General features: G+C 42.5%; 1 protein-coding gene across 2 annotated transcripts in view; it reads right to left on the bottom strand.

Annotated features, from left to right (window-relative positions):
* Positions 1–13,510: 13,510 nt before the first annotated feature.
* BARD1 (BRCA1 associated RING domain 1) overlaps positions 13,511–20,319 on the bottom strand; it is a 46,600-nt gene continuing 39,791 nt past the window's right edge. Inside the window, exons 10-11 of one of the 2 annotated variants that reach the window (XM_087732043.1) lie at positions 15,970–16,067; positions 13,511–15,258 (exon numbers count right to left, since the gene is read on the bottom strand). In XM_087732043.1, coding sequence (XP_087588169.1) covers positions 14,929–15,258; positions 15,970–16,067 — 428 coding nt within the window. In that variant the 3' untranslated portion in view covers positions 13,511–14,928. The remainder of the gene's footprint in view (positions 15,259–15,969; positions 16,068–20,319) is intronic. The other variant, XM_087732044.1, reaches the window with a different exon arrangement.

Raw genomic sequence — 20,319 nt, 5'->3', positions numbered from 1 at the left:
ACAAGTTAATTTTTTGTGGAAAAATCAAACCTACTGCAGAGACCGAAAAGGAACAGAGGTCTTCTGAAAACTTGACTCGAGACGTCAGCTCACTGGCAGTCTTGACAGCAAATGGAAAGCAAAGTCTAGAGGTGGGGGCTGCTCTTTGGTCTTGGTGGTTGAGGACTGGAAGAGCCCTGAGGTGGACTCCTGCACAGCATCAGGCCATGGGAAATGCCACCAAGGCCTCAAGCAGGTGGGACACAGCCGTTCCTCAGCCATCAGTATGACCATGGGCTCTTTTCCTCTGGCTTGTGTGGAAGCAGGTTGAATGTTCAGGGTGAGCAGATGTATTTTATGGGTTCATATACAAAACCCATTATCATTGAAACAATAAAGACTCTGAGGGCTTAGCACTTCTGAAAAGTCAAGTTCGTGGTGTTTTCAAGGTTGACAACCTGAACTGAGATAGAGAAAAACTGAAGGACACAAAGTAGTTTGATGTGATTTAGTCAAGGGCTCTGACAGAGCCAGGGCTGGACTCTGGGTGTCTCAGGATCCTGTCCTCGATGCCAGCCACCAGAATGTGCCACCAGGATTAGAGAAGGCGCGCAACGATAATGGCTAAGACTAAAAACAATGAAGGAGAGCTGCTTCAAGGCAGAACAGGCTACCTCTGTCTTCTCATCAGACAAAACCCTTCCACAGACTCTCCTAAGGCACAAATCACTGCGTGTGTGCCATCTTTCTAAATGAAATGTTGCTACAATAACAAATCTCAAGTGTCCCCTGAAGGCACGCTGTTCGATATTTATAATCACTTAATAAACACATGAGAAATGGCACAGTACAGCCCTACATAATCTATGTGCAATGATCCTTGGTGACAAAGTGTAAGTGACCAAATCCCTTTCCAGGTCTAATGATATTTTGCTCTAGTAAGCCAGTGATATATCTCGTATGGCAAAAATAAAGCACTCATGCATAAAATTAATACAGTAAGCTCTGAAGTCATAAAGCTTTCAGTCTGTGATATATTAGATGGGAAAATGACAAACCTGTAATTCAAGTTCTTCTGGTGCCTTATTCCCGATAGGTTGTAGGGTCACCTAGGCATTGCATGATCAAACCGGGCCATTTCAAAAGCATATGAATTATTAACAAACCAGTTAGGAAGCCCATTAGGGTCCTGTGCATAAAAAGCCCTGTGAGGACACAGGTAGCAGCTTTTCTTCATAAAGGTCAAATGTTTCTGTTCTTTCCAAACCTGCATGAGAAAACTTACAACAAATCACCTCCATCCATTTTGGTCCCCTCACTCCTTCTAGGAGAGCTCGTGATACAACCAAAAGCATTTGGACACTTACTGAAGTATCTGGGACCTCTTTCTAGGCAGATTTCCCTGCTATTTAATAGCACAAATTCGATTCCCATGTAGGCCTCCGATATAATTGGGAACAGTTTGCTAGAAATCCATAAAAAGCATGACAGCAATGTGCACATGCAGTCTGTGCCATGCACTGTTTCCAGAAACACCGCCTTATTTTTCACTCCCGTGAACCTCCTCTACATCTCACGCGTACCAGCCATCCCAGCGCAGTGGCAGACTGGCTGCTGGTTGTCTCTGAGGGGGTGGACCATGCCTGGACCACGGTTGGGCTTGTGTGCTGTTGCAGACTCACCCATCACATGTTGCGTAGCCCTCTGGGAGCTCTTGCAGTGTCCTGGTCTTCTGTACCAGTGTGAACCAGTGTCAGAGAAAATTTCTCCAGCTACCTGGAAGAAGTGAGGAACCATCCAGAAAGCGAGAGCAGGGGTGGTGAAGCAACCAGCAGCATCACGAGTCTGCAGCATGAGTGAAAGCTATGAAAATGCATTGCCATTGCAAAGCCTGTTCCACGCAGCACCTTGCTGGAGCCCTGTGGAAAGCAGGGCATGTAGTTGCAAATACAAAAACCTTTCATAAAGATATGCTCAGTAGTGTCAACTATTGAAATTACCTCTCTGCACGTGTGTAGCATACCTTTTCATCATTGATTGTAGTAATTCAGGGACGAGAAATCCAACCCGAAGACAATTTTTCAAACTCCTTCCATAAGAAAAATGCAGACACTGCTTGCTCCAACTGTGGGTGCGGCAGGGATCACACACAAGAACATACTGTGGACTCCATCGATCTGCAATCCATCCCCTGTTTCAACCAGAAAAATAATTCTCCTTTGCGTGTGAAATGATTGAAGTGCTTAAAAAAAATCAAACGCCAGCTCCTCAATCAGGAACGCTGCCAAGCTATCGAATCAATAGGTTGTTAGATACTTGAAGTATGGGAATATGTGGAAGCTATCAAATGATTTCTTTGTTAATAAACTGCTACAGTAATTACCATTAGAATAGAAATGGAAAGATACAGATCAGAAATGGAAAGCTGTGAATGGTTTCTCATTAAGTGAAATTAAAGCGCATGGGATTTTTTTTCTTTTGGCCTTGATTCTGCAACATTTTGAACTCACATACCCAGAGCTGCCCATGCACCCAGCTTTGTGTCCGCCAATTTCACCTAAATATCTTCAAGTCAGTGAGCCTCCAGTAGAGGAGAGCTTACCTGGAGAATTAAAGTCAGGGGCATGGGGATGTTGCACCTTGCAGAACTGAGCCCCATACACGGCGTAGACCATCCTGGAGCAGCTCAGCCTGCAACAGTCATCACAGAGGTGTCCACACTGGGGCTCAAATAAGACCAGTGCAGATGTGCTCCATGAGCCACAGATTTTAGCGCCAATCCTCAGTCTGAACAACAATGTGGTACTGGGAAATAAGATTGACAACATTCAGAAACTGGGAGCTGCTGGTTCACAGAGCAGTGCCTCACCTTGCATGTAGCATGTCTGCTCTGCTGCCCAGCCCCTCAGCTCTGCGAGGGGTGGAAAGTGGGATACCATGAAGCGTGGACAACCGGATTAGACGTGTGGAAGGCCCTTGGGGAAACTGGAGACCTGAGGGCTGAGTCCTGGTTTGGGGTGGACAAGAGAGCATGGGAAGACTGAGGGTGATGGTGTGGCTCTCCATTAAGGTCTTGGTAGGTGGCTCCAAGGGCGAAGAGGTTTAGCCCATGCTGACAGTGTTAAACACAAAGACAACCAGCATGAGCATATCATGACCCAAATTCTTAATTTTCAAAGGTCTGTGGCGCTAAAACATAAGGTTTCAGTTAAAGAACATGGCAAGTTCTTCAAATCATAAATACATCAGGAGCCCTCCCTACCTCTCCCCGCTTGCTACTTGTGGTCATTAGTGTAATAGATTTTTTCAATAAAAAAGCTTGACCTTGTCTAAAGTGCAGGTCAGAGAATGCAATGAGATACACTTAGGGTTCAGCTTCACTCCAATTAGCCAGACAGCAATTGTCATGTTGGCTTCGGGGCGAAGAGGCAGAAAACCATTTGCTGCAGGTCGAGGAATAGTCTAGCTGTTAAAGTTAGCTCAGCTGCCCACACGACAGCCTGAACTACCCTGACATCGTTCCTCCTTAGCTTGCCTATAGCTGAGAGAGCACATGGGTGAAAGCACATCTTCCTTCATGATGCAGAAGATGAAGAGCAAGTAGTCCACTTGACAAAAAGAGCAGGTCTCAAAAATCCCAACTCTTTTCAAGAGAAAAAGAAAGGTTGTGGAGGCTGGAAAACACCTGAAAAGTATCATTCAACATCTGCAAATCCCACTTCAGCCACAGTGCTTAGACAGGGCAGTATTAATAGCCCCACAGCTTTGCACGTACAGAATTTCAAGTGCTTCCAGACCTAATGTATTTACTGAAATTGGTTGTCTTCTACTAGCACATAAAGAAGAAGGGGGGGGAAAAAGGACTAATGGATGTACATTAACCTTTTGGTACTAGATTTCCCGATACTAGCTACTAATGCAAAATCCATTAGAAGGAAATGTCTGGGAACCATGGTGCGTAAATGTTATAATGCAGTGAATGAGTCTGTAAATATCTGAAGCAGGCATGGCAGGGATAGAGACCCATGCAAAGGTGGTTGCAAGTGCAAGACGATTAAAAAAAGCTCTCTGATTTGCTTTGGGCAGAGAAGCCCTGCAAAAAGGGCCTGGAGAGGTGAAGATTTAGAAACTGAGCTTTGCAGCTGTCCCTTTTGCAGGAGAATTTTGTTGCTCACCCCAAGGGCAGAGCTTTGAAGTGCCTGCATAAACCTCTTCCGTTACCACACAAACTCTTTTCCTTGCCTCTGTCTCTTCCTCCACTTGCCTGCCTATGCAAGCATTGCCCAGCGTGCTGGTCAATGGGAGATGTTGTAAGGGAGATGAAATGTCTTTCTTGCTCCAACACAGCCTTTCACCATGGGTGCCTGGCTGATGGGCAGTGCCACACCACTCCGTATGGACACGAGCTCTTTCTCCCGTTCTCGTGCTGGCCTGGGCAGAACCAAAATGATGATTTTCACCCTCTAGGTGTCTGAGCTCCTGCTCCTGCTTGTCATGGGAAGAGTAATCCCTCATCGCTTGCAGAAGAACCACAAGGTGTTTCGTAATAAAACACAAGCATCCTTCTGGGGGGGATCGCCGCAAAAATAACTGCCTGGAGAAATCAATTGTTTAGTCCCCCAAGCAGGTACAAAATGATCCTTTTTTTTTTTTTTTTTTTTTTTTTTTTTTTTTTTTTTAAGAACATCGTTTTGAAGATGAAAGAAATACCAGGAACAGCCTGGGCACGGTGTGAAACAGGAGTTGAAGAGGTGGGGGTGACCATGGCATTGCAGACACAAAACAGCCTCAAATACCTTTCTTTGAGGAATTCTTTGCTTGCTGGGTGCGCTGCTTCGAAATTGTAACATTTAAGTGCTTTTCTTTCAGGGATGTGAAGAGAAAGGGGAAAGAATGAGACCAGGAGAAGTGAATATTGTCATTTAATACACAAAGACAGTTTCAATAGTTACCTTAATGTGCACTAATTAGGTGTGGGAATATGCAACACATCCCAAGGGCTGATTATAGCCTCTTTCCGTGTTGCATTCAGGCATGTTTCACCATCATGATCGAATATTTTAAAATGTACAATGATTTATCACCTGTAGGGCACAGAAGAAAACTGTGATTTAGCCTCCTTGGCAGTCACAGCTAACAGCCATCTTCCTAAAACAGACGAGGCCACAGTTCAGTTTCATTTACCATCTGGAGCCAGCCAGAAGCCGTCAGCGCCCATCTGGAACTCCCTGTGGCTTCCAGGATGGGAGCTTGGACCTGGACAAAAACTCCCTCTCTGGGTGCTGGAGCTCCCAGTGCTTGGTTCATCTCACAGCTCCCCATGAAACCTCTTCAGTCTCCAGTTGTCATCTCTGTCCTTTCCTCCAGCCAGCTGTGAAGTCCTTCAAGGACTAAGTGTAGGTATGACTGGGCATACACCACCACCTTGAAGGCAGCTTGCACCTCGAATGGGGTCAGAATGAGATCCTTTATAACAGACACCTTTGCAACCTCTTGGCCTTGGGGCTTTCTCTAGGGTCCCAAACAGCACAGCACCTGGGGTGAGCATGAGCTAAGCAGAGTTATCTTCCACCTATGGCCCTCTTCTGCTATATCTTGAGCATTGCCTGCTTAAACACAGAGCCAGTTCTCCTCCTGCCTCACCAGGGTGCACATTTTTTGTCTTTATAGGATTACAGCATGCTGTCTGCAGGGAGAAAGTGAGTGAGAACTTCACACCTTTGTGTGTTCGTGAAGACTTTTCTCTCCTTTTCTGCTCATGCCTGTCACTTCTTTGCTCAGGCCCATAGTGCAAGTGCCATCTCCAATTTAACAGATCACTACGGTGTCATCCAGAGATTGATCCAGAGCTGGTAATACCTTTCCTGGCCTTCAGTAGGAACTGTGGTTCCTTCTGACTTGTGGGTCTTATACAATTTGCCCTTTGAATGGCGTATGCCACAACCACAGCATCTTAACGCAGGAGCTGCTGCATCCGATTGCTTATTCATTTGTGCATGAATTTGGGGGCTTCAGTTTCAAAGCCCAGGGCTCCATTTTGCATTCACAATCTGTCTTTGGAGTCCAAATCCAGTTCAAAGTACCTGATACCAGCAGATCACCAAGTTGGGCGGGAGTGCCGATCTGCTGGAGGGTAAGAAGGCTCCACAGAGGGATCTGGACAGGCTGGATCGATGGGCTGAGGCCAATTGTATGAGGTTCAACAAGGCTCAGTGCCGGGTCCTGCGCTTGGGTCACAACAACCCCATGCAATGCTACAGGCTGGGGGAGGAGTGGCTGGAGAGCTGCCTGGCAGAAGAGGACCTGGGGGTGGTGGTTGACAGCTGCCTGAACATGAGCCAGCAGTGTGCCTGGGTGGCCAAGAAGGCCAATAGCATCCTGGCTTGCATCAGAAATAGTGCGGCCAGCAGGACTAGGGAAGGGATTGTCCCCCTGTACTTGGCAATGGTGAGGCCGTACCTCGAGTACCGTGTTCAGTGTTGGGCCCTGCACTACAAGAAGGACATCGAAATGCTGGAGTGTGTCCAGAGAAGGGCAACGAAGCTGGTGAAGGGTCTGGAGCACAAGTCTTATGAGGAGCGGCTGAGGGAGCTGGGGTTGTTTAGCCTGGAGAAGAGGAGGCTGAGGAGAGACCTTATCGCTCTCTACAACTACCTGAAAGGAGGCTGTAGCAAGGTGGGAGTCGGTCTCTTCTCCCTAGTAACAAGTGATAGGACAAGAAGAAACGGCCTCAAGTTGTACCAGGGGAGGTTTAGATTGGATATTAAGAAAAACTTCTTCACTGAAAGGGTAGTCAGGTACTAGACCAGGCTGCCCAGGGCAGTGGTTGAGTCCCCATCCCTGGAGGTATTTAAAAGACCGGTAGATGTAGTGTGTAGGGACATGGTTTAGTGGTGGACTTGTCAGTGTTACATTAACAGTCGGACTTGATGATCTTAAAGGTCTTTTCCAACCTAAACGATTCCATGGTTCTGTGATTGCGGGTGCTCAAAAACAAGTGAAAAATGTATAGCTCACTCCAAACCTGGTCCCTGCTGATAGCTGACTACAGCTGAGCTCACTGTGCCTGTCCATTTTGCACCCAGATACTGTTAGGACCTACCTGCTTCTCTGCATGCTAATAAGGTTTCATGCTGAAATGCATGGGCCTTGTAAGGAGGAAATAAAAGCAAGCTTATGGGATTTTCCTTGGATTTGACAAATGTAGGTGGAACACAACAACAACAAATGAAATCTTGGCCCCTTTTCTCCCCCCACTTTCTCTGCCTGTTGATGAGACCATCCTCAGCATCTGCAGAGACCGGTGAAAACTTGCCTTGCTGGTGGGACCAGTTGTGTGCTACGCTAGCCCAGGGTGCAGGGTAGGCTAAGTGTCTCCACCCAGCTCCTTGGGCCAGCCTGGTGTCCTGCGATGTGTGGGAGAGCAAGTCTGTCGCTCACAAGACCTGAGCTAGCTAGGGACACCCCGCTTCTGAGCCACAGACGTACGCTGCTGCACAGACCACAGGAACTTCTAATTCAGTGTAAGCAGTTTCTCCATCTCTCATTATTGTCGAGGTCAATTTCATCAAGCAGTTTTTCTAAAACCAGAAGCCAATAGTCCATGCAAACTCTTGAAAGAGTCCACAAAAAGACATCACTGGAAAAAAACAAATGCTTATTCCAGGCTGTTCCTGGATGTTTTTACCACAGCTTGTTCAACGGGTACACAGCAAGCGAAAAACAGAGACCAGAAAACTTGTACTGTGAGTGGATTGAGCTCGGGAGAACATTTGCCGCCAATTTTTCAGTTAAACAAAACTGTGAATTTTAATTCAATAAAAACCTTCAGCCTACAGCCACAAATAAAAATCATTCAAGCTTGGCTGAGTTTAAAACCAGAACCTGGCACCTCTTCAGAAGCACGTTAGAGAGCTTAGGGTAGAAAATCTTCCCATTTTGAGACACGCAGCTGCCAGTACTCAACTGCTGAGAGCTGGAATGAAGCATTGCATTGGGCCCAGGCTCCAGAAGCAAAGCACATGGAGGTCATGAGCAATATTTACATTAATAACAATATCGTTTGTGTGGGGGCTTTAAAAACTATGCATACCGCTATGAGTGGCTGTTTTGAATCCAGGTTACATCAGCCATGCAGGTGACCCTGACTTTATACAGTCAACCTGAGGGCACGTGAAGGAGTTGAACCTGGAGTGCAGCCTGGCTCCTTTGCCCTCTCTCCATGCTATTATCCCCTGCTCTCCTAGAACCAGCCTAGGGGACGCAGCAGGGCAGAACATATGGGCATTACATTGCTGCACATCATAAAATGAATACAGGGGCAGAGAAGATCCAGCACTGCAGACTTATTGAATTAAACATTATTGTGGCTAATGCAATCAATACAGCATTGACTGCGTTATCCATATTAATATTTAATTCAATTAAAAGGCCCCCCATTTCTTTTTTACTTTTTAATGTTCTTCCAGATCTTTTATGCTGCAGAAAAAAAACTTAAATTTTGCAACAGACCATGAATTCCAGCTGGACCCAAAATATTGCTGATCTGGGTTTCCCCTGGCACCAGCTGTTCAAAGCTGACCCTTCCAGCAGAGCAGGGGACAAGCATTTCCCTGGCCAGGCTGCCACTAGCACCCAGTACAAACCCCACAGAGAGACTGGGACCCCCTCAGGGGAATGTCAAGTGCACGAGTGTGTAGGGCAATCAAAAAAGCTCACTTTCCAAGGCCTTCATAGTACAGCCGAGCCCCAGCTGGTCACTGCCAAAAGAGGCAGTCTCACACCAGCTCCCCCCACCAAATACTTTTTTGGTTCCTCTGAGAATTAGTACAATTTGCTAAACTAGCAGGAAACTAACCCAGCCCCACACTTGCTGAAGAAATAAGTAAATTTTTATCAGTTCAGCAAGCTGAGCAAGACAGCCAGCTTAGCTGTCACTTCACATCCCATTTTTTTACATATATTTTTAACCCCTGTCTCACCGTGTATAGAAATAAGCCCCAAAGTACACTCAGACCCGAGAAAGGGCTGCTGTGGTTTACAGCTGTGCCCTGTCAGGGAAGAAACCTCTCTGCTTCTTAAACACACTTGGACGTCCAGGGCAGCTATTGTAACGCAGCTAACCGTGGCACTGCACAGTTAACTTCTCCCAGCTGCAGTGCACAACGCTTCCGACATCCACCGGAGCAAACATTGCAAGCCCTGCTGCGCAATAAAACCGCGGGCACCAGCAATCCCGTTACCTGTCACTGCCTCAGCATCTCCGCTCGGTGAATGACGCCAGTGTCTCAAACACGCAGCGGGAGCTGACGTTTCTCTGCTACTTCATCAGACCAGACCTCCTGCCAGGAATTAAATTGAAGCACAGAAAATGCATCTTCTCCATAGGGAAAAAAAAGAAAGGTGAAAACCTTCCTCCTCTTCCTCCACCTGATTACATACAAAATGTTCTGCTTTTAAGGGCAATTTAACACTAGTTAAACTACCGTTAATTTAAATCAAACAAGTCTGAAAAGATAGAACATGCTGCACTGCCATTAAAAACAGCTGAATCTTCATTTGTTCCATCCCAGACACTGTTGCCCATTTCCTAGCCAATATTATCTGGCAGTCCAAAGACCCCTTTCTGTAGTTTTTAAATTGATATTTAAGCCTACTTTGTTGGCTTTTGCAACACAGGGCAGTCTGCTTTGGTATCTGAGAGAGTTAAACCTTTCCATCAAACTGTTTTTTCTTGCAAAGCATGGGAGAAAGTCAGAAAAGGAACATGGTGCAAAACGGATTAATATCAATTAATCTGACATCAAATTCACCCCCTTTCCAAGAGCAAAACAGGTGATCTTCCAGCACTGAAGTACAAAATAGCCTAAGGAGGAAAAAAGAAAAGCTTTGCTCTTCCATGTTTCATAGACATGTCCTCAACAAGATCCCAAGATGCTGCTATCCATACTTTGCTGGCAGTGCAGCGGACCCACCAGACAGCCCAGAACAGACGCTCCCACCCAGAAGCACCACTGGCACCGCAGCACTGGCAGTTATAAATTGATTTTTCCCCTTCTCTCCACCACCCTGATGGTAAAGCTAGCCCATATGAATCGGAAGCAACACAGAAAGCACAGGCAGGGAGATCAGATGATCCCTACATTTACACATTTTCCCTAAATAATACACACCAATGTGTAGTTTTGCAACAGTCTGTGGCTTCCATACAGACAGCTTTGTCCTGAGCAGAATATTTGCAAGAGTTTCATTAGCCAAAGTGCTGATCTGCTGGAAGACTGCAGCATAGAATAACTGCTCCAGATTAAGTTTACAAACCCCCGCCTAGAATTATTCCTTTCCTTGAATTAATTCTCTTCAATTGCTCTTGCTCCTTCTGTGAGCCTTGACCAGGCTGATGACGGATAACTTTGTGGTGGGTCCCGCACAGCTGGTAAGGTCCAACCTCAGCTCAGACGCTTGCAATAGAGCAGAAGAGAGGGGCTTTAGTTCAAGCCTGACAAAGGTTGTGCAGAAGCCAGGTAGGTGAAGCACTTGCTGACATCTTCGTTATTAGAGAGATGCAAGACTTTGGACCCTCGCATGCTTGTTACTCATTCGGAAGAGGACTGCATGACGACCCTGAGCACCTCCTAGGCACGCCAATTCTAATTTGAGAGCAAAAGCAGCTACCGCTGTTCGGTATTACTCGTTTGCCTGTTGTTTCTGTAAAACACTTGCAGAAATAATGCAACATCTGGCTCTCCTGCATTGCTCTGATAAGTTCTTTTTATGGGCCACTCACTTCTACCTCAGAAAAGTCACTTCTGAGTATCTCAAATAACAAATTAATCCTCCATGTTCAGCAACAGAGAACAGGTTTTATTTTGTAGCTGGACGAACAAAGTCCAAGGAGAACTATTTCCCCAGGCATCCCCACTACAATTAGGCTTCCTCTGACTTGCCCACCATATATTACTTTCTTAAGAAAATTAATCTCTCCCCCTCAAAAATGTATATCATTTTAATTACTTCAGACAGGGGGAGAGATGCTTTAGGGATAAGAAAAAACGATGAGATCTTTAAATACAAGCAATCAAATAGAGGTAGAAATGGCCAAAAGTATGAACTATTCTATAATCACATTCCCCAGGATCTACCCAGGACACTGATGCAAGGAAGCAATCTCTGTACTCTCAAGTATCTTTCACTTCAATACACACACAAAATCCAAAAAGCCCCCACAAAACAACAACAAAGAAAAGCAAATGAACAAACCAGCCAGGCTTCATATATTCTCCCCTAGACCACAAGCCACAGCCATTCAAAAAGATTATACTGTATTTATTAAAAATGTTATCTTCTATTAACTGTTAGTGATGTTAAACTGATGTCACTGAACCGCAGACATTGCTACTGAAGGGGTTATCAGGTGTCCCTGATCAACTAATTCATAATGAGATAAACAGATAAATTTCAAGGGAAGCTGCCTGAAAATCATTGGCCTTTCTGAGACTCACAGCATTTTTGAGGTATAAATACTAGATTAATAAAACCATCTATAATCCAGAATGCAAGTCTTGGACTTTTACCTCTTCAAATGCCCCAAACATGAATGCACATTAAGTATATGCACTTCAGCAGAAGAATACTAATATAAATTCATGTTATAGCTAAGGTTCTTTAGAATTATAGAATCATTTAGGTTGGAAAAGACCTTTAAGATCAAGTCCAACCATTAACCTAGCACTGCCAAGTCCACCACTAAACCACGTCCTCAAGCACCACATCTACATATTTTTTAAATACCTCCAGGGATGGAGACTCAACCACTTCCCTGGGCAGCCTGTTCCAGTGCCTGACCACCCTTTCAGTGAAGAAGTTTTTCCTAATATCCAACCTAATCCTCCCCTGGGACAGCTTGAGGCCGTTTCCTCTTGTCCTATCACTTGTTACTAGGGAGAAGAGACCGACCCCCACCTCGCTACAACCTCCTTTCAGGCAGTTGTAGAGAGCGATAAGGTCTCCCCTCAGCCTCCTCTTCTCCAGGCTAAACAGCCCCAGTTCCCTCAGCCGCTCCTCAAAAGACTCGTGCTCCAGACCCTTCACCAGCTTCGTTTCCCTTCTTTTGACACGCTCCAGCACCTCAATGTCCTTCTTGTAGTGAGGGGCCCACAACTGAACACAGTGCTCGAGGTGCGGCCTCACCAGTGCCAAGTACAGGGGGACGGTCACTTTCCTGGTCCTGATGACCACGCTATTCCTGATAGGGTGCTATTGACCTTCTTGGCCACCCAGGCACACTGCTGGCTCATATTCAGCTCTCCATTGACCAGCAGCTTTAACAGATTTTCTTTGATGAACTGATCTACTCCCTGCTTCAGACTGTGCCGAAACATACTGCACCCAAAACAGGCTACGGCTGTCAGTGCCACAAGTCTGCTCACACTGCATGAAATACCTCTTCTATTTTTGAGCCTGCTTCCTACCAGGTTCCTTTAATGCACTCTTCTTGAACTAGAAGAGACAGCAAGAAATGATCCCTACACACTCTTTACCAGATGCCTCATGATTTTATAACCTTGCTTTCATCCAATCCAAAATTCATCCAATGGATTAAGGGACTTGATTTATCCTTACTACGAGACTTTTTTTTAGACATGTTTTATCAAGTGCCATCCCTCTGCTTTTAATGATTAGCAAGAGTCAATTAAGCTGCGTCTGTGTTACCGACCTCTAGCTTTTGTGTACTTACCTATTGCTTCAGTAGTGTTCGACATCTGCTGCAATTTTGGCATCAGAGTCTACTTATGGCAGTTCTGCGAGGCTCTAAGTGCAGAAGTCTGCACAAGCTGATCACACTCAAACTCCGAATTCCTGAAGAGACCTGAAGGAGACGGGCCAGAGTTGATCTTGAATGCACTTCAATGAGAAGGGTAAGTAAGGATCACTCCTCAGTAGGATATGGAAAGATTCTTAATGTGATTTGATAGTAACTCTGCTTGAAACCACCACTTGATTCAAAGGAACAAGACCTTAGGAAAAGTTCAGTGCGGCTTAAAAAAAAAAAAATCATGGTAATTTTCTAACAGAGTTTCTTTTGAGCTGCCAAGGAGCAATGGCTCTTAAAATCTGTAAATCTGCTGCCCCTACTTTAGGACATAGAACAGGATTACTGATGGGCCGAATTTCTTCCTGGTACACAGCAGAAAAGCTCCACTCTTAAGAATTTTGCCGAGACTCACTGCTATTTTTGCAAAGAATACCGCATTAGGGATATTGATGTGCTATGAAATGCCAAGTTAAAATGTGCTACAATTCTTAAAATAAATGACCAAGTCCATGCAGTATCGACTCAGTACCTTATTTGCTGCCAGTGTTTATCTGCACAAAAACCCAAAACACATTCATCCCATGGGTTGTTCCATTTATTAAGGAGCCTTGCATTTTTGCTCGCTCACACAGACTTGCAAGTACTTGAGAACTGCATTTAGTGAAGAGCAATGATTCAGTCTAGCTTAAGTGACAGATCAAGATACTCCAGCTACTGAAGTCTAGTAGATGCTATGGAAAACTATACCTGTTATACGTGAAGTGTATAGTTCTAAGAGTTCTATAGAGCATATTGAAAATTGGTATAGGATCTCCAATGGCAATGGTTACAGAAAACAACTGTCTCTTACACTGAAGAGCTGGTGGATACGCTATCTTCACAGCTGTATCAAGTTCACAGAAGAGTACTTACATTTCCATCTACCTGTTGAGATACATACGGACTATGTACTTATTCTGCAGGTAAGCTCATGCAATAAGATACTCCAAACTTACTGGCACCAGAAGTTTTATTATTACAAGCAACGCAAAAGCAAACACAAGAAATTTTGTTTTATCCCACAACTATCATTCTCATTGTATATTATTACCATTTTTAAATGAAGAATTCAAATACTAAGGCAACGCAAAAGATGCAAGACATTACATAAGAGCACAGAGTAAGGAAGTAATATTCCGACAATAACTTATGATCAATTATGAGAAACTGATTAAAAATTTATTGTAACAAATATGAAAGAATCAAATATTGCTCCAATGTAGCCAGCTAAGTTTAAGTATGATTGTGCAGAGTGAGGCATAATTCTTGTAATCATTAAATTTTTTTCATTAAAGTATCCATGATTGCAACCATCCATACTCACAGAATATTTTTTTATTTTAATAAATTAAGAAGGATCCTGATGCTTAGAAACCTTCCAAAAATAGAACAGAATTTGAGTTAAAGCATAAAAGAGGACAGAAGTAAATAAAGCATTACTCTTGCTACAAATAAGGAATTTTAGACCAAGATTTTTAAAGAGAGTGTTTTCAAAATTGTCTACTTCCAAATGAATTTAGGCCATTAGCTCTACTCTAATTTCTACAAAGCTTATCCCATGGCCAAGAATTTCCTGCAAAATTCAGTTGTAAGAAGTTATAAGAAACATCACGTCATCCGACAGAAGAGATGTCTATCCAGGCAAATGACTATGTTCAAATGCATAGTCTTTTTTTTAAACAATACAAATTCTGGCCTGGCTGGGAAATCTTGACACATACAGTAGATCTTGTCAATGGGTATTAAACAGAAAAGAAACAGGGTCATGCTCTATGACCTAGGAAGGGCTGTTTTAATTTTGCAAAATCTTAGTTACAAAATGTCAGTGATTACTACACTTAGGTTAAATGCAAAAATAAAGAATACTAAATAACCCAAGGCACATTTTTCAATGCAGTATATTTATCTTCCTCCTCCATTGTAAATTCATTTATTCCAGCATACCAGTGATCTTAGTAACTCATTTAAATGGTCAAAGCTCTCCTGTATTTCCTAAGTGTGAAACATAAATCATAGCTCCAGCTCCAGACCAGTGTTCACCAGAGCATTCCCACTGCTCAAGATGCACCACATTTTAAAACCTTACTCATGAGACCTACTCATTTTACAGGCAGGAGCTGAAATGACATCACACAGTCTATAAGCCAGCTGGAGGGGGCCATCCAGACTTTGCCCTGACGAATTTTCTCTGGCTTGAATTTAGAAGACACATCATAGATTACATACTGAGTGCAAAATCTCTGGTCAGAAGTAGATTCTGCATGGTAAGCCACCGTGTTGATTGTCTGCGTCACGTCGCTGTCTGGTTTTGGCTGCCTAACCAGAATTTGTCCTCCTGCTGCTTTGACCAACTCCACAAGATCACTCTTCTGGTGATGCTTGAAAGATCCCAAAAAATAGAAGTAGCATCCATCAAACAACTTGGGCAACTAAGTGGAAGAAAAAAAAAAAAACAAATATAAATACAGGACTTCACAACTGAGCACACAGGAAAAAAGTGGAAAGGAACAATCAGTGCCTACAAAAAAAATACAATTTAAAGTGACCAATACTGGAAGCTAGAACAGTAACTTAACATGTAAGGTCCTCAGTGTAAGTATGCAATCAAGAAAAGCTTGCTTACATGGTAAGTTCTTGCTTACGTTCAAATATATTCCAGCACAACAGGGTTTACTTATGAGCTAGGAATATTTACAGCTACTGTTACAATACATTTAATGGACTTCTCCAGTGTAATCCAGAAAGTAACCAGAAATTAACCCAGTTACATGTAAGAGTGGCCCTATATGGAAACAAGAAGTAATAAAAACATTTTTCTTTCAACTATCAGATAATTTCAACTAGGTTCTAAAGTTGAGCAGAGAAGGCCAAAGCAGCATCACTTCCCATCCCGTACAACTTCTTCCACGAATGTAATAACAGCGCTCCCTCTGACAAGGTTATAGCAACATATCCACCGATAGAGAAAAATGACAGCTTTATGGGTGTTCGCAGTTCTTTCAATCACCTTGCACATAATCAAATTTCTCTACAAGACCACATTAAAATTTTACATCTACTGAACCTGCACATGTGGCAAAGGGCAAAAACGCATGAACCAAAGGTCATTAAGATAATCTGTCTCAAGCAAGAAAACCCACCAGCTGTTCTCTGTTGAGCCGGCTTCTTTGTGGGCCACCTTGGATTTCATACTTCTCTTCTTGTTCTCGAACTGTGGTTTGTAGGCAGGCTTGTACCCCTACAAAAACCACAATAAGGAAGGCAAAGATTAGAGATCCCATGTTTTAACAGAGGCTTGCATGTCATTTTAGGGACTAAAGAGTTGCACTAAAATAAAAGGACTACTCACAATGCAAAACATAGCATCAAAGCTTCTGTGCTTTAGCAATTTGCTTTTAAACTTGAAAAAATTTACAACAGCAGCTGAAGATGCAAGTTAGATGGAGAGAAGCAATATCACACTAAAATCACTGCTGTAAACACTAGGAATTATTAGCTTTTCCTCTTACCCACTAAAGGTCAACCACTTAATGTCAAATGTCAAATTGTTGATCATTTGGGAAACTTAAAGCCAGCATGTAGAACCAACTCCGCAGTTATGAAATGGAAGCAATTGCCTGATAAAGAGCAATTACAAAGCAAGCACAAAGCTGTTTCTGAACAGCTATGGCCTCAAATAACAAATCAGATGGGATTTCAAGGTCTCCAAGATCAGCACAAACCAGAGATTTATGCTAGGGTTTAACAGTGGCATTCATTTTTGTTACCACTGCTGCATAATGAGATTGTCTTTTAGAGTCAATGTGTTTTTACATTGTTTTAAGGTTAGTTATTTTTTCCAATACTGAATGCGCTGATGCTAAAGTATCACTAACATCAGTTAAACGTACTACCTGACCTCACTTTGGAAAGAGAAATTGCTGTGGTCACCCATTCAAGGATGGCACATTTTGCACTCATACATACACTGCACTCATTAATAAAAATTACCCAAGAAAGTAAGTTTGCAAAGCTGATTTTGAAAACTGTTCCATGAGGATTTATAATGTTGTCAAGGTTGTAACTTTTAAATTAGGACCTCACTCCTTGCACAGCATTTCTTCTTCAAGCAACTTATTTCTACTGTGCAAATATGAAACCCACAGTATTAAAAAAATACAAACTAAACAAAATCAGAAGCAAAATGCAGGGGTTTGATCCTAAAAAGGAAGAAAGCACAAGACTATGAAGAGAAGTATCACTGACAAAAGTACTGAGATACCACGGCAGCCAATAGATAGGAATATCTAATCTAGAGAAATCTTGAAAGCCAACTGTTAGCAATTTACCACCAGTTCATACAAACTCACAAAATGCAATGGGAACTCATATGTTAGTTACCAGAAGTCCTCCAATGTACTTAGAACAAAAAAGATAAACCTATACAGAAAACCACAGCTGGTTGAACACTATGCCAGCATATATCTCCCTCCATGTACAAGTATTGGGTTGATAATTTGCACTTGTTTGTTCCTTCAAGGAAAATTAACATGAACTTGTAAAAAACTAGAAGGGCAACCTAGTCATGTATTTTCCAGAAAAGCAACCTGCGTATTCATTATTGATAACAGCAATGAATACGGATAACTTATTTTCAAAGTACTCATAACTCAAAAATAAATCTAAAAGTTATTTCAATATTTTTTTTTATCATCACAACTCAACAAGACTTCCTCTGTCAATTTGCCTCTAACTTACACGGCTATTCTTTCCTTCCAAGAAAACACAGATGTTAATGGGTACCACTTACAATAAAGGAAAAACCATCTCATCTAGTCTTAAGAACAGAACCATCCGTTCATTAAGAGCATGTTTTATTTCAATCTACTATCAAAAGCTCAATTTCAAGGACTTTCACTACAGAGCTGAGGTTTTTATACGAGTACATCAGAAATTGAGCATCCAGCGCCAGCATCAGTAAATGAAGCAAATTTGATACAAAAGTAGTAAAAGACTGAATGAATACAAAAGAAGATGTTGTCTTTTTGTACTGTTACTTCCCCCCCCCAAAAGTAATGAAAATGACTAATGTTACTGGAATGTCTATTTTAGCAGAAAATGCAAAATAGGTTATGTCTGTTTTGCCTACATGTCTGTCCATTTTACACTACCAAGTCCCCTAAGGAATCTGTATGCCTCAAAGTTCCTTGCAACATGTAATGACAATCCTCCATGAGAGCAAGAAGAGAGACCCATCTGCATGTGTCCTCTTTTCATTGTATCTATAAGAACCACAAGATAAACAAGTTTCCTTGAAAACTGGAAATATGCAAACAGATCGTTTGTCTAGCCAGTGTCTGCATGATCAGCACTCTCATTAATTTTAACTTATCTTAACCAGCTAGAATCAGAACAGATCTGTGCCTTAACAGATTTATGGCACAAAAGCTCTGTATGCCAGATAAGATAAAAAGCCCCGAACATAAGTTCTCAGTGCCCAGGTGTTTCTCTTTAACATAAATATGTTAAGAGGCAACACTGTTAGGCCTACACACACACAACTTTGTGGAGCAACAGACTCTGTATGGTTTTTGGTGATGGAAAAAGTAGTACATTTTCAATTCCTGAACATATTTTTCATGCAAGATGTAGAAGCAGAACTTGCTCTGACTCACGGGTCTTGTCATATTTGATAGATAAGAACAAATGTTTTTTGGAACCGTTGTGCTCAGGAACATTTCAAGCAGTCTCATCTAAAACTTTGTCTACGTGCAGGTAGCAAAAAAGGAAAGAAAGTCATTGAAATCCTCAAGCTCAGAAGAGGTGGTGCTTCAGGCTTCAACATACTTCGTGGTAATCTTACCATCAACAGCACAACTAATCCGTACTAAGAGTGTCACTTGGAAAGAGACAAGACAACACAGGGTAACAGCGAAAGGAGAGCCCTAGGCACAAGGAAATGTGGCAAACGGCATGTCATGTGTCATCAGAATCATGGTCTAGCTATATATATATTTTTTTTTTCTCCAAAAAACTTAGTTAGCAACTGATGTTTGAGGAAGGTGCTTAGAACCCTAAGGTGAATAGTCAAGGAATACCTGTCCATGGAAGAAGGCTTCCTAACTAGAAAAAGGAAGATAAAATAATTTAAGTGATAAAGACAAATATGTCCTTTAACTGCAGAGTTTGTTCAGACTGATTTCTTCCCGAGTTGCTCATTTCTCTTCAGCAACTCCTGCATACTATAAAGAGATTTTTGTATTAAAGTTAAAGGATTCACATTCCATAAAAAAAAAAAAATCAGCAAAACAAAAAAGGGAAATACGCCCTTGTTCTCATATCTGAGATAAAATGACAGGGATCAAGCTGTGTTTCTACCTAATTCATTATCCATTTCTCTAAACAAAAGGTTAGTTGCCCATTCTTTTTCCCCCTCTCCAGACAAAACTTAGTGTCAAGTCACTTGGTGCTAGATCACTAATTTTGCATTATCATTTTCAGATGCAGTGACTCCAACTGGATGCAATAGTCTAAGTGACATTGTCGGAGACGGCATAATCAGTTTTGGTTGCGTTACACTGTCATTTGGAGGCACCAGGCATGTACAAGTTTTATCATTCTTCTAATAGATGGTACAACTACGACAAGATGACCTTGTGGTAAAAAAACCTCAATTTCACGCTTAAGAGTAGGAATACAAGGAGAAGGTTAGAGCATACTGTAGGCCCTTCCAATTTTTTTCCTTTTTTTCCACAGCTAGGGATTTTATCTTGACACCTGAGAGCTGAGTTCACTCAGTAAGCCTAGATCTTTTTCTTGAGTAGGTATTATTAATTTTAGAGTTGCTAATGTGTATAAGTGGCTGGATAACATGACAGCTCCCTTTTAATAGTCTCTCCATCCAACTGAGTGTCATCCTGGTTAAAAGGACATATAAAAGGAAATAAAATTCCATACTGTACTCAAAAGGTATATCACTTTGCTATTTTTACAGGGACATTTCCAGAAGCTCTGTTTACCTTACAGCACTCCTGTTTAAGTCAGAGGTATAGTGCCCTTTGACATCAAACAGGAGTCATGTTAAATTGATTCCCAGAACTCCTGCGATTACAGACTCTCATTTATTTAGCAGTGTATTGAAAAGCCACCAGTAAGAACTTGATGCCAAGACACTGGTCAAATGAATGGACCAAAAAAAGGAAATGCTATTATCCTAATTAAAAAGTGATCAGGACACCATCAATACTATACCATCTCCCTTCTGAAATTAAGATGGACATCGTAAGTACTTATGCAAAAAAAGTTTAAGAACAGGACAATCTCTGAAGGACAAGGACATCCTTAAAGAAGCTCTCTGAACAATGGAGAGGAAGTAAACTTACTTTTGAGAGGACACCTGTAATTTTAGAAGTGGGTAGAGATCAGGCTTACATTGTTTTCCTTCCCACATTTGCAGTCTGTGCATTCTTTACAGGCACGTCTGAAAAAAAAAATCTAGTCTGTTCTATTAT

Source organism: Nipponia nippon, unplaced genomic scaffold (genome assembly GCF_047370975.1).
Source record: "Nipponia nippon isolate SJK-2023a ecotype South Korea unplaced genomic scaffold, ASM4737097v1 scaffold_5, whole genome shotgun sequence".
Classification (NCBI taxonomy): Eukaryota; Metazoa; Chordata; class Aves; order Pelecaniformes; family Threskiornithidae; genus Nipponia; species Nipponia nippon.
This window is presented reverse-complemented; position numbering and strand designations above follow the sequence as displayed.